This window comes from Myotis brandtii, unplaced genomic scaffold, assembly GCF_000412655.1.
Source record: "Myotis brandtii unplaced genomic scaffold, ASM41265v1 scaffold74, whole genome shotgun sequence".
Classification (NCBI taxonomy): Eukaryota; Metazoa; Chordata; class Mammalia; order Chiroptera; family Vespertilionidae; genus Myotis; species Myotis brandtii.
Genome location: NW_005370944.1, coordinates 1,205,123 through 1,220,024, shown reverse-complemented (window position 1 = coordinate 1,220,024; position 14,902 = coordinate 1,205,123). Strand labels below are relative to the sequence as shown.

Sequence of the window (14,902 nt, the reverse complement as noted above, 5' to 3'; positions counted from 1 at the left end):
AACAGGCTAAGGAACCGCTTGGTTATGTAGAAAAGTTTTGTCAAGACCTCCATCCCTCCTCCACCAGTTCTGTTCAAGGCTGCAAACTGACCTTGGTTTTCTCAAAGGATTGTTGGATCTGTTTTTGATGTGTATATACAAAGAATTTACTGTGGGAAAAGGGCTTGGTCTACCTCAAAGTGCAATTTGAGTGTTTTTCCTTCTGTTGTATATTTATCTATCCATCTTAGACAAAGAAATGTTCATGACATATATTGCTTTGCCTTTTGGTGGAGGCAGGGTTTTTTTTCATTCTTTGTATCTTGTGGTAAATGGTCTGTGCTGTGGACACTCTGTCCTGGTAGACTTAAAATATGTTGTTGTTGTCAGATGAAATAGGCTTTGGGGCTTCATTTTCTAACTTTATCCCCAAATGAAAGTCTAAAATGCAAATCTTTAAAAATATATTTTTATTGATTTCAGAGGGAAAGAGAGATAGAAACATCAGTGATAAGAGAGAATCATTGATTAGCTGCCTCCGCACACCCACATTGGGGATTGAGCCCGCAACTTGGGCATGTGCCTTGACTGGGAATCAAACCGTGACCTGGTTTATAGGTAGACATTCAACCACTGAGCCACGCTGGCCAGGCTAAAATGCAAATCTTTGTCAGGATTAGCCCTTTGTCTGTGGCCTGATCTTTTTCTCTCCCCTGGTGATCCAAGTACTGTTGATATGCTGTTTATCTTTTTTCCACATTTATTTTTTTTTAATAAGAGAAAGTTTATTTAGAAAGTCACAGAGGTAGAAGAAGTGAGCTATGGAAATGACAAAACCAGGAAGAAGCAGTGAGGGTCCCTGGCAGGGCTACATCCTAGGTCAGTGATGGCGAACTTATGACACGCGTGTCAGAGGTGACACGCGAACTCATTTTTTTGGTTGATTTTTCTTTGTTAAGTGGCATTTAAATATATAAAATAAACATCAAAAATATACATCTTTGTTTTACTATGGTTGCAAATATCAAAAAATTTCTATATGTGACGGCACCATAGTTACGTTAGGGTTTTTCAAAATGCTGACACGCCGAGCTCAAAAGGTTCGCCATCACTGCCCTAGGTCCTGGGCCCTCACCCCTGACCAGTAGGCAGGAAGGCAGCCATGTGACTGTCTGGGGTCCTGCTCCCTGATTGCTTCTCGTCTTCATTGGAAAGTGCCCATTCTCTCCTGGGGAGTAAGTGGCCCTCCCTCCAGCACTCTCACCATCCCCATCTTTATCTCTAGAGCCAGAGGAGGCTGTTTTCTCTCTCTTCCCACCTCTTTCCCCAGCTCTGTCTTCATAGTCTGAGTGGTAGGAAGGAGTGCCAAGTGCCAGGGGATAGTGTTTGGCTCATCTGCACAGGAAGCTCCTGATCATGGCTTTGGCCTGCTGGTTCGATGCCCACCAGCATTCCCACCACCAAGGGTTAAAACCCAGGAGCCCCACAGCTTCCCTGCATCCATGTCCTCATAAAAGCCTTTTCTGCATAGCCCCTGGGCTGCCTCAGGCTCCCTGGCAGAAATCTGATAAGGGTCCTCTTTGTTGGGACTGTCAGTCTCTTTTATTGAAGAGGGAACTGGAGAACAGCAGCATTTCTTGGGGTTGGGATACTGATAAGGCCCTGGATTCCTGTCAGAGGGAGGGTGATTAATTACTCTGAATCCTGGCTCTTGCTTTGATACCAGTGACTGACAGTTCATAGGCTTCCCCATCAGGTGCTCATGCCCCTTCTGAGAGGCTAGATGGGGCTGAGATTCAGCCTCCTGCTAGGCCAACACTAGTGACCTGCAAGGAGCTCTTTGCATTGGCGGTTTGTTTCTTTCCTGGTTCTAGGCAGGATGCTCTTGTATTTGTCATGGAAGAGGTCTGTCCCCTCTCAGGTGAAGAGCCTCCTTAGTTATAATCCAGCCAGAGAGCAGTCCTGAGACAAAGAAATGAGCCCCTTCCCCTCAAGGCTGGGAAAGAAACATTGCTTGTGGCCTTGAACTTCACAGATGGTCCTAAGCCACCCAAAGCTCTGCACAGAAGATCCCAAACCCTCCATCTCAAGGTCACTTGGCAACATTATTTCATAATTCAGGCAACTCCTAAAATCAGGTCACCCTCCCTTTGGTAATAATCACAACTATCAATTTTTGTTTTTAAGTTTTTATTCATGGTCTCATAGGACTTTAGAGCTGAAAGTCATCTAATCCAAAATCGTCATTTCACAGATGGAGAAAATGAGGCATGAATATGTCACTTTCCCACCCCCACACCAGTATGATGTATTGTTCTCTTTTTTATTCAGGCAGGGTAAACTCAGCTAAAAGGCCTCTCCCCGTCTCTCATTATAGTTGAGTCTCCTTGGGACAAAGGAAATGGCTACCACGTCCATTAGGGACAGAGCAGACTGCAGAGACAGACTATCCTGAATGTCTTGCTTCTCTCTTAGTTGTCAGGAGAATGAGGCCAGGACAGGATTTGTGTCTGGATTATCTGGATAATGTGAGAAAACCAGACCGTTGTCCAGAGCTTGTGCTTAGAGTAGGCTCAGCTTTGTTTCTCACAGTTCCAGGGTATCCACCTGCACTGGGAGGTACTTTTAGCTGTTTTGCAGAGGGCCAACCACAATGAAGAATGCACTCCTTTTCCTCATCCACTAATCTCTGGAGCCACACACGGGCCTGTGTGAGGAAACACAAGATCCTTGTATGCCCAGAGTAAGGCTGGGCCAGCGCAGATGGTACCCTCCACCAGGGTTCCAGTGCAGCCCTAGCCTGTGATTTCTCTGCGAAGGTGCTGGGAAGAGGTCACTTTGGTTAGGTTTATGGCCTTGACTTCAAACGCCACTTTGCCCCTTCCTTGCCTTCTCAGGTCTAGTCTCTACCTTTTGTTTCCTTTGCCCCCAAACAGTTCTAAGCCGAATACAGTCACACTCTATGTGACTATAAAAAGGTGAATTCTTAATGAAATTTCTACATCTATAACATTGTTGTCTTTCAAAGAAGCCATCTCAGATGGCTAGATGTTTAGTGCAGTGACTATTCAGGGTAAATTTACAATTCCTCTCTGGGAGTTGGCCTTCAGAGGCAGTTGGGTGCATGGATAAGAGGCTGCTGCAGACATCTCATTGGGAGCCAGTGAGGGCCTGGTCCAGTGTGGTAGCTGCAGGCTGGAAAGGAAGACACCTTTGCAAGGTACCTCAACGGAAGAATCAGTGCAGCTTCCTAACAACCTAAAGGTTGGTGATAAAGGAGAGAAGAGGAGTCAGTGCTGCCTCAGCTTCCTGCCTAAAACCTCAAAGAATGATGTGTTGTTGGAAAAGAAGTAATGGGAAAAGGGAACTAGCTTAGGGGATAAAGGTGAGCTCATTGCAAACACTCTGACTTGGAGTGAGCAGGTCACACGTGAAGATGTCCTGGAAGCTTCTGGAAATATGAGTTTAGGGGGCCTATGTGAGGGGACCTGTGAGTGGTCTTCATTGAGTCTCTAGGCAATGCCATGGGGGGAGGGGGATGACCTCGCCAAGGCCTTCAGTGAGCTTAGGCAGACAGGCGTCGAGAGGAGATGGACCTTGGTCCTATGCTGCCAGGAGACTAGCTCTGCTGCATCCTCAGACTCTTGTTTTATGACAGGAGTAAGGTTGACTGTTCAGAACAGCACAGAGAGAAAAGTTAACTAACATACAAGCTGTGTCTTAGGAACATACCAGCAATCCTTGAGAGTTTACCTATGAGATTTTGAATCTAATTCTATGACTTCTTTGTCCTTGACCCTCCAAAGACTGCTTGGTCAAGACAAAGGCCTTGGAGGCCTCTCCCTCCCTCCCCACACTGATAAAGAGGCCTGGTCTTGCCATAACAGTTCCACTTGTTCATGCTCACGCTGCTTGAGTTGGTGAGGCCAACATTTCAGGGCTGAGAAGAGAATGCCATTCCTTGAGGGATAAGAAGCAGGAGGAACCTAAACAAACAGCCCGTCTCTAATCCGGCTGGCCCAACATCTACCAGGCAGTCAGTGAGGTTGGGACAGTGGGAGGGGCCAGAGGAGGATCAGCCTGTACAGTACAAGGAATTTGCTATTAAAAGGCAACAAGTCTCATACCCTGCCCTGGACCGTGACCCTTCCCTTTGGAATTCTCCCCTCTGACCTCCAGATCATTAATCCGAAGGCTGCCAAATGACAGTCATCCATCACGCCTCCTGACTAGTGCCTGTGAAAGGCACTTGGCTCCGCCTTCCCTGCATCCCCTCCCTCCCCCCAACCCCCAATCATTAGTGGGCCTTCCTGCTCAGTGCCAGGTTTCCTAGTCACAGCTCTGGCTCCTCTTACTTCCCTTCAAGGCCAAGGGGTGGAAGCTGCCCCTCCCTTTCAAAGGCCAGAGAGGGGGTGGAGTGATTAGTGAAGAGAGAATTGTTGAGTGGCTTTTCACTGCCCTGGAAACTTGTGTTTCCTGTAGCTTCTTTGATATGGCGGGGACACAGCAGGAGAGGAAGGAGGAAGCAGTTATCCAGGGGGATGAACCAGGCAGGAGCTCCCCTGTCAAGGGAGTCAGGGCTCTTTGAGAAGGGGCTGACTGGCACGTGAAGGCTGCAGAGGAGTGAGCTGCCACATCATTAAGAAAGAATCTGGCCCTGACCGGTTTGGCTCAGTGGATAGAGCATCGGCCTGTGGACTCGAGGGTCCCAGGTTCGATTCTGGTCAAGGGCATGTACCTTGGTTGCGGGCACATACCCAGTAGGGAGTGTGCAGGAGGCAGCTGATCGATGTTTCTCTCTCATCGATGTTTCTAACTTTCTATCCTTCTCCCTTCCTCTCTGTAAAAAATCAATAAAATGTATTAAAAAAAAAAAAAAAGAAAGAAAGAATCTGGACTCAGTACTGCTAGGAAAATTAAAAAATCCAGTCCAACCCTCTTATTTGTAGATGGAAAACAGATCCAGAGATGCTCCGTGTTTTACCCAAGGCCACGCAGCCTGTGAGTAGGACCTGTCTTTCTGTTCATCCCAAGAGAAGTGGCAGCTAGTCTGATAGCTTCTAGGCTTTGGGAGTTTGAGTTAAATTATACTTCTAAGCAGATTCATGAACACATTTCCAACTGAACAAAAAGTGGGCATACACAGGTGTCTTTTTTTCTCTGCTTGAGGATGATGCAGCCCTCTGTTTCTCTCTTTGGACAATCACAGGGACCCCTATCAACCGAATCCCTATCATGGCCAAGCAGATCCTAGACCTGTATATGCTGTACAAGCTGGTGACAGAGAAGGGTGGCCTGGTGGAGATCATCAACAAGAAGATATGGAGGGAGATCACCAAAGGCCTGAACCTGCCCACATCCATCACCAGTGCCGCCTTTACCCTGAGGACCCAGTGAGTGGCCAGGGCCTTGGGGAAAGGAGACTGAGACTGGAGAAAGGGAATGTTTCAACTTAGAGGAGAGAAAGGAAGAAAATTCCACTGTACAGTGAACAAGATGTGTGGGATTCCTGAGACAGCCAGGAGCTTTCTGAGGTGAATCCCTCACTAGACCAAAGTAATGATGAGAGCCGTCATTTCCCGAGTGGCTGCATGCTGCTGCTGCAGCATTCTGTTGCTTTCATAACACTCTGGAAGTTGCTCTGTGACGAGCAACTGACATACCAGTTAGGTAGCATGTCATGTCCTTGTTGAAAAGTTGAAAGGGTTTATCTATTGGAACTGTTCCAGCAGAAGTGGGGGATAGCGCCAAACCAGTATAGCAGGCCTTCTTTCAAGGTACTTGGGTAAAGAATTGCCCCTGTCTGACCAGCCTGACTTGGGATGATTAGGAGATAAGGAGCAAGACAGTCATGTCATAGCACGGGCTTGGTTTCTACCAGGGTTCTAAAAAGGTGCCAAAATGACCATTGGCGGAGTTGCCCTTTATTTCCCTTAGTGAATGATGCCTCCACTTTGAGCAGTGCTCAGAACTGAGTAGCAGTTAGAGGGGCCTGGACCAGGGCGGTCAGCAGTCCCAGGCTTTCTCTTCCGCTGGGTGCTCCAGGTGGTGGTCCTCTGTCCTAGAGGCTACTCCCACAGACCACACAGCTCAGACGGGCAGTCTCTGGTGCATGTTTTGATTACCCTTGCTTGCTTCCTTCCTTCCAGGTACATGAAGTACCTCTATGCTTACGAGTGTGAGAAGAAAGCCTTGAGCTCCCCAGCTGAGCTCCAGGCAGCCATTGATGGCAACCGGCGGGAGGGCCGCCGGCCCAGCTACAGCTCTTCCCTCTTTGGCTACTCGCCCACTGCCACGGCTGCTGCCACCAGGGCCCCTGCCCTTCTCTCCACACCCAAGATCCGCTTCCCTGTCCTTGGGCTGGGCTCCAGCAGTGGTACCAGTGGCAGCAGCCCTCGGATACCCCCAGCAACTACTCTCAGGAAAGGTTTGCAGGGCTCTGAAGGAGGGGGAAGGAGGGAGGAATGGCGCCAAGTTTCTGTGTGTAGGACCTGGGTGGGAGGGTGGATTGTGGGTCTGTCTAGCTCTGGTGCCTTTGCCAGGTGATGGAGTCCCGGTGACAACAGTACCTGTGCCAAATCGTCTGGCTGTGCCCGGGACCTTGACAGGCCAGCAGGCTAGCACCCGGATGGCCACGCTGGAGCAGCTGCGGGAACGGCTGGAGTCAGGAGAGCCCCCTGAGAAGAAGGCTCCCAGGCTGTCGGAGGAGGAGCAGCGCCTAGTGCAGCAGGCCTTCCAGCGCAACTTTTTCAGCATGGCCCGGCAGCTACCCATGAAGATCCGGGTCACCGGCAGGGGTGTGTGGCTTGGACCCTTTCAGGGGCCCATCACATCCCATAGGACTGGAGTGGCGCTCCTCCAGATAGATCTCAGTTCACCAAGCCAAGGTCATTTTCTAGAGGAGCAGAAATTGCCTCAGGCAGTGCCCTATTCTTTAGCAATAAGAAGAAGCAGTGCTTTCTAGAGGAGGAACTAGAGAACTTCAGGGACAGTAGCTGTATCTCCCCCCTGTACCCCCCCTTCCTCCCCCCAGCCTTTTGGTCTGTCTAAATGAAAGGGCTCAGCCTTCACTCCGGTACCTTAACCAGATGTAGGGATTGTAGGCAAGTGCAAGGCAGATCTGGGATAAAGTCAGCACCTCTGTTCCTGAGACTGTGAGGGGCCGAGATGCCTCCGGCCAAGCTGCCAGTGTCTCTCAGAACAAGTGGGAAGGAGGAAGCATAAGTTTGGCAGCATAATTGACAACCTTTCCCTTCCTCTTTGCATTTTTCAGGTGCCCCACTTTCATATTCCCTGAACCACATACTCCATGTCCCTTGTTCCTCTCCCCACCCTTCTCTCCTCACACACATTTTCTTTGCCATTTATTGCCCTTGATGCTGTCTCAGAACAAACATGAAATAAGTGTATGTGCGGAAGAAACCAGGTGTGGAGGGAGGGAGCTGTGCATATTCCCAGGCAGCCTGTCTCTCTCCCACCTTCCCATGGTTGAGGAGCAGAAGGAGGCTAGGGTGACAACCAGACAGCAGGGCTCTGCTGTTACCCATTCAAGGCCAGGTGCCCTGGTCCTGCACGTGCCAGAGGCTAACAGAGCAGGCAACTTACCTGGAGGAATTCTTGGCGCTGTGTGTAGTGAGCGGGCAGAAGTGAGCTGGGCAGCGGCCTTCCACAAGCCCCCATTGCCCAGCTGAGATGAAAAACCAAGTACTGGGTAGGTAGACCCTTTCCTTGAGGACCTCCCACCCCAGTGAAGGGGAAGGCGGTGGCAGCAAGGTGAGGCCTCAGGCAGAGACTGGATCTTCCTGATCTCCGGTTCCCCAGCTGATGTATAGTGTGCTCAGGGACGTTTGACACATTTCTTTGAAAGCGCCAGCATACAGCTGTGAGCCAAGAGAAGCCTCCTTGCTGATGATGATCCCTTTTTTCTTCAATCAGAGAGTTGGGGAGGTGAAGTGGCTCAGTGGAGAAAGCAGCAACAGGACATTAGCAAGTCTGAGTCCTCCTGCCAGACCTTATGCTCAGGAGAAGGTTATGTAGATGCTTTCTAACAGTGGGCCTCGGCCTGCTGTGGCCAGACCGGGGGCATGGGAGCGCCACAGAAAGGACAACAGACGTGCCAGAAGGCTTGACCAGGCCCTCTCTCCTTTGTCCTCAGCAGAAGACAGATCAGAGGCCTCGGCTACAGCGCTGAATCTGACCTCGGGCAGCATTGGGAGCATTAATATGTCTGTGGATATCGACGGCACTACCTATGCAGGTGAGGCTCTTGGAGCTTGAGGGAGGCCAGTGTGGTGGCCAGCGTCAGTGCAGCTGCCCAACGGGCCCCACTTGTCACCCTCCTGTCGCACACTTTGCCGAGGTGGCTTCCTTGTAGGTAATCTTGGGGCTCCATAGATAAAGTGGTTCTTCTGGACTGGCAGAGGCTGAGGATTGCTAACATGATGACAGATCCCCCTCCACCTTTGACAGAACGATAGAAACCCTACACTGAACCTTTTTGGACCAGTGGTTGGCTTGCTAATTGAAAAAAAATCACTTAATGTGAAGAATCATAATCAATTCTATATCCATGCCTTAAACATTGTATTCTAAATCTACCATTATGGTCTTCTAATATTTGGGCCTCCTTTCTTTGTGCTTCAACTGTTCTCTTTCTAAACCTTTGTCATTCCTTTCCTTTAAAATAGATCAAGGACAGACACAGGCAAAGGGATCTGAGTGTGCAGAATTGGCCTGTATATGTGTGTGATTTTTCCTGTCACTTACAGTTTTCTCTCCCTTAGTCTAATTTGGCAGTAGTGGTTGATTGGTTAGTTGATTGGTTGGTTTAACCAGTCTTCCCAAGGCCGTCAACTTAGTTTTCATAGCAGCAAACCTCTTCCCACTCCTGTTTCGTTGGTTTTCGGTTGAGTTTGGGAATAAACCCAGCCGACTTGTTAAGCACAGCTTGATGAGTTGGGGCTAAAAAGTTCAGACATTCTGGCCAGTGGACTTCTGCCAGGAGCCTCGGCATTAGCCACCTGTTTTACAGAGGGCATGAGAGGTGCCCTTAACATCAAAAAGGGGGGTATTTCCTCAGGGCATGCTTTTGGTCCTTTGAATTCTCCTATGCTAGAGGGCAGGGCCCCCTCAGGGCACCACCCGGCAGGCCTAATGCTCTGGGTCTCTACTGGGCTACCTGCTGTGGGCATCAGGGTAGGGCCAGAAAGGGACAGAGTTCCTGGGAGCAGCCTGCAGAGAGGTAGCCATGCCAGGCTGTCTCCCCATCACCACATACAGCATTTCAGAGGCCTTCAGAGGGCTCTGCCTGATACGGGGGGCCATCGAGGAGGCTGAGTGAGCCAGTGAGTAGGGCTGGGGTGCTCTTTGCCTTCTGGTGGTGCTTTGATGGTCTAGGACAGCGGTCGCCAACCGATGGTCCACGGACCACTGGTGGTCCATGAGGTTCAAAAGGTTGGCAACCGCTGGTTTAAGGAAACATTTTGAGCATCAGGCGCCAACTGGTGGTCTGCAGACCACTGGTGTTCCATGAGATCTGAAAGTTGGTGACCGCTGCTCTAGGAGGTTTGGGGTTGGGAGAGTGGATTCATGGAAAAAGCAGGGAAGGAGGATATTGGGGCCTGATCTCCACATCCTTTTGTCCTCTTTTGGGAGAAAGAAGAAGATAAAGCTTTTCTCTCAAAATGGGGAGCACTCAGAAGAGAGTTGAAAGTTCCCCAAACCTCAACTGCCTCAGTTTCTGTTTCACCAGTGCCCTTTCTCAGTGAGTTTGCAGACACCCAGACCAGGAACCTGAAAGTCTTTCCCGAGAGCCCCTCATGCTCATCCTGGCCCCTCAGAGCTGAGCAGACCTCGCTACTCTGTGCTCTCTCCTCCGCTCCTGCTCTCCTCACTGCCAGTGCCTGGGTCAAGCCTCTCAGCTCTCTTGCAGACCTCCATCACCCATATTCCTCCCAACCCCACAGAGCATTCTAAAATGTACATATCATGAGACCCCTCCCTTCTTAAAACTTTGAGGGGCCTCATGACACCTACAGGGTAGGAACTGGCTTCCTTAGGGGTGTACAGACCTCCACTACCTTGTTCTCCCATCTCTCTAGCCTCATCTGCCTCCAGACCACACGACGGCATGGCCTCCAGCACGTTTGCCACCTCTCTCTGCTCTTTGTTCTCTCAGAGCTCCTCTGCCTGGCACACAATTTCCCTTCTTCATTTGGCCACTTTTTCAAATAGTGCAGGCATAGCCTTCCCCTGGAGCCTTTCCTGACCAATTTTCCCCTGCTCTCCAAAACCTTTTTGTTCCCACAGCACCCTGGGGACACTTCCCTCGGAGCATTTGTGACATTTCAGCAAAATTACTCTGCCCACCTGTGTCTTTGCCACCAGCCTGTAAGCATCTGGAAGCAGGGCAGTGTTTGGGACTTATGTTAGCACCCGGCACGGTGTCCAGAGTGGGACCTGACCCAGTTAAATCAGTGGAATCAACGGAACCACCCTTCTCTCTTGGTCTGCTCACACTTGCTTCTCCTCCCCACCCCAGGTGTGCTGTTTGCCCAGAAGCCTGTGGTCCACCTCATCGCAGGGTCTGCTCCCCCGAGCATCAGCAGCAGCAGCAGCAGTTCTCACTGCTCACCAAGTCCTACCTCATCACGGGGCACCCCCAGTGCAGAGCCCTCCACCAGTTGGTCCCTCTGAGGGGCAGGACCCAGCTTCCACTCCCCACTCTTCTGTGGAGAGTGAAGGAAGTCGATGCACAAAATTTACCTCATCTCACGGATCCCATGTCAAATACCAGATGTTGGGAGTTTGGACATGTCCACTTGTCCAGGCTCCATTCAGGTCCTGCTGTACTTGGGGGACAGGGAGAGGCTGGAGGGGCAGGACAGAGCAGCGTTGTCCAATCAGAGATTGTCCTGGAGAAATGGGTGGGGTCTGTGGACAGCCAGCTTCCTGGGGATTCCCAGGCCACCTCCCATCCTGGGCACAGTGTATTGACAATCTGTAAACCGACACAAGGCTGGAGGCCCTCCATATCCTTTCTCCTTTAATTTATTTTCCTTCCCCTGCCTTCTGCCATGACCCCAGGGTCACTGTTCCCTTCCCCTGCTCAGTGCCCCAATCTTTAACTCTCATGTGGGTCTGCTAGGAGCCAAGCGCATGCCTTCCTATCCCTATCTGCTGAGCATGAGATGGGGCTTTCCTTACCTAACATATTGGTTCCTGGGGCATGGGTCCCTCCAATTCGAGTCTTGAAGCAGTCCTCAGTTCCGAAGGCCCATTGGACATCTGCTAAGGGAGAGGCAGAGCCTTACAGGGCTGCCCAGGCAGGCCCTAGCACCCACTTCAAACTGACCCTTTTCTGACCCTCTTGGACCCTATGCTTCCCACTTGCCCTTGTTGGTCAGCTGTGCCAAGAAAAGCCCACTTGTCCCTTGGCCGGTCTTCTCTTGGGGCCATCTTAGCCCTGACACCCCCAAGCCTGCTAACATCAGGTTCATTGAAATACCTCAGATTTGTAATTGTTGATGTTTGATTCTTCAGGAAGTATTTGCATCTCTGAAGTCTTTTTATATGTGTTTTGCTGACCTGATTTTTTATTTAAAATTTTTTATTATTATAGCACCAAAGATATGAGAGCAGATCACCCCAAAGCCAAACCAACGATTTGGTACCCCAGCCCCTCTGGCCCTTCCTTGCAACCTTGGTGAGGAAGCGGGAGGCAGGCAGGAGAGATGACTCAGGGATCAGAGCGGCAGGGAGGAGGTGGAGTGGAAGCCTGGCTGGGTCCTGAAACCATACCAGTTCTGAAGATGGTCCTCCATCCATTTCCTGCCATAACAGGACTAGTCCCAACCCCTACCCCCTACTCTCCAGTGGGGGTAGGATATCTCCCCTTCATTTCACACTCCCACCTCAGGACAGGCAGGTCATGGCCCTTAGAAGATGAGAGAGGTTTATCTTCTCTTGAACCCTGGAGTGGAGCAGGCTGCTCCTGTGTTGTAAGGAAGAGCTGGTTCTCACACAAGGCTCTCCTGGAAATGGATAAGCCCTGCGGTATGTCGTAGACAACACGAATTTGATGTTGCTGGGCTGTAGGAGCCCATACTGGCTCGAGCCCACACCTGGCTAACATTCAGTCCTGTCTAGGAAAGGAAAGAGAATTCCAGAGCTTGAGCACAAAATGTGCTGTAGCTCTGCTGGACCTTGTCTTCTCTCCCCCATCCCCTGGCCCTCCACCAGGGCTGACCCTCTTATCAGGCAAGTGCAGGGTGTGGGCAGAGAAGGGCATCTGGGACCTGGTGCCCGGGAGGAGCCCAGTTGGCTGGCACTGGGCCCACCTGAAGGTGTTACAGACATTTGCCAGTGTGTTTCTCAGGGGTTTGGTCATGAAGAATGGACTCTTCCCACCCAGAGGACACAGGGATAGCACACTGTCTTTCTGGTCATTGGATTCGATCCCTTAGGCAGCTGGCCTGGTCTCCCCTCTCAGTGAACCCTTGCTGTCCTCAGGACAGCAGCAAGGTCTCAGCTGAAAGCCTGGGAGTGGAGGCACCAGTAGGTGTCTCTAGGAACAGGGCCTGGGCCATGAGGAACCCTGAAGGCCCCACAGGCAGGCAGCCCAGGCAGCTCTGTCCCCTTGCCTTCCCATCTTAGGTGTATTCTAGACAGGAAAAACGTGATAGCACATGGGTAGCCCAGGCAGTGGATAAATACCTCAGACGTCTTCTTGCAGCAAGTGTCTGTATATGTTGTGATTATTTTCTATCTTACATGTTCTTGAATGTTTATATTTCAATAAACCTCTACCTCTTCACACAAGCGGGTGGGTGTTTTCAGTGACTCTTCCATGGACAGTACTAGGGGAGAGGCCAAAGCCTTCAGAATAAAAAGGGACTGAGGAAACTGCTCCTCCGATCCACTGATTTTTCCTGAGCCCTTACCCCTTCACTGCTCACCCATCCTTTCCCCTAAGCACTCACTCACCTGTCTTCTGTGTCAGCAGGGACCTCTGGCGATGCCTGATCACCAAAACTGACTCCAGTGGTGTCACATCAGTGTCCTGGCAGGCACAGGCCTGGGGGGTAGCCTCCATTTAACAAGCCCCCCTGTTAAAACAATTTTTTTATTGATTGACTTTAGAAAGAAAGAAGAGAAGCATTGATTTGTTGTTCCACTTATTTATGCATTCATTGTTTTTTTCTTGTATGTTCCCTGACTCAAGATTGAACCGCAACATTGGTGTGTTGGGCTGATGCTCTAACCAACTGAACTTCCCTTCCAGGACCTGGAAAGCTCTTTTGAGCTCCTGCTGAATAAGTGGTCCCCGTGCATGTGGAGCTCACAATCTTATCTGGGAGGTACACACACTTATCTAGACAAAAACCAGTTCTTTTAAATACAGCATGACTGAGACAGTAGACGATTGAAGGGCCAATGGATGCTGGGGCAGCTCACTAGGGAGTCTCAGAGGTGGTGATGTTTAAGCTGGAAAAATAAGATTTGCCAACTGAAGACATGAGGAAGAAATCTCAGCAGAGGAACTGATATATATGTATCTTTATGTATGTATGGAAATGTGGTGGCATCAAAAGACCTGGTATTGTGGCCCTGGCCAGTCCTGGGGTTGGTGGGTGGGGTGGAGGGGAAGTGGGAAGAAGTGTAGCTGGTACCAGAGAGTATCCCAGGCTAATGGATATGTGCTCCATTCTCATAGCATGAGGGCACGGCCTGTGTTTTTTAGGAAACCCACTTTTCTACAAGGTTGATCTGGAGCAGGGAGACATTCTGAGTGTGAATACCTGGAATACCCTCTGGAACTCAGGTCTAGACAGTGCTCAGTCCTTTTCTTTGCCATGATGCACATTTTTTAATAGAGCTCTTTTCCATGTTCCTTTTAAAAAATATGTTATTAATTTTTAGAGATTGAGGAAGAGAGAAATACATTGATTTGCTGCCTCCTGCATGCCCCCTGCTGGGGATCAAGCCAGCAATTGGGGAATGTGCCCTGACCAGAAATCGAACCTGCAACCTCTTGGTGCATGGGTTGACGTTCAACCACTGGGCCATACCAGCCGGGCTACCATGATGTACATTTTATGGTCCCAACCTGGTTTTGGCAAAACCAAAAGAAATGAGCAGAGGTAAAGGATTGGGTAGGTTTGTAATTGCCCTCCTCCATCCCACGCCATGCACCTCATTTGTCTCAACCCTCTGGTTGCAAAGCAGGGATCCCTTTCTCTGCCATTTTGAAGTGCTAGAAAAGGAGGGTGACAATGGGACAGTCTTGAACCTCTCACTGGTTTTTAAAAATCTTTTGGCCTGGTCAGCGTGGCTCAGTGGTTGAGCATCAACCTATGAACCAGGAGGCATTGCTGAGAGAGAAGTGGCAGGTTAGTGAGAGAATAGGGAGAATAAGACACCAGGCCATGGCAACTCCATCCCATTTCAGTTCTCAAAAGAAAATACAGATTATCTTAAAGACTAAGAAAAGGAAAAATTTCTCAAACTAGACCCTCCCAAAAAGTTAATCAAAAGACATCATAAGGAGAAACCAAGATGGTGGCTTAGGTAAACACCTGAAATTGCTGCCTCGCACAACCACTTCAAAAATACAACTAAAGACAAAACAGACATCATCCAGAACCACAGGAAGGCTGGCTGAGTGGAAATTCTACAACTAGAAGGAAAGAGAAAAGCACACTGAGACTCAGAGGAGGTTCGGAAGTAAAGTGCAGAGGTACGGAGGCGCACGTGGAAAGGACTGGCAACTGAGGACGCCATTGTCTTTTTCAATCGGGAGGGAGTCACAAGCTACCAACTGCTCTGAACTCCAGTTCCAGGCAAGTCTCTGGGGACCCAGACTCATACAGGGAGAAACTGGACTGTCTGGCATCGGGCGGAACTCGAGGGTGGTTTCTCTCAG

The 14,902-nt window shown here is 50.0% G+C and overlaps 1 protein-coding gene across 2 annotated transcripts in view; it reads left to right on the top strand.

The window, feature by feature from the left end:
* Nucleotides 1-12,798, top strand: part of ARID3B (AT rich interactive domain 3B (BRIGHT-like)) — a 64,179-nt gene extending 51,381 nt beyond the window's left edge. The window contains exons 4-8 of one of the 2 annotated variants that reach the window (XM_005882777.2): nt 5,189-5,372; nt 6,129-6,406; nt 6,522-6,776; nt 8,138-8,236; nt 10,520-12,798. In XM_005882777.2, coding sequence (XP_005882839.1) covers nt 5,189-5,372; nt 6,129-6,406; nt 6,522-6,776; nt 8,138-8,236; nt 10,520-10,674 — 971 coding nt within the window. In that variant the 3' untranslated portion in view covers nt 10,675-12,798. Of the gene's footprint in view, nt 1-5,188; nt 5,373-6,128; nt 6,407-6,521; nt 6,777-8,134; nt 8,237-10,519 lie in introns of both variants that reach the window. The other variant, XM_014530469.1, reaches the window with a different exon arrangement.
* Nucleotides 12,799-14,902: the final 2,104 nt, after the last annotated feature.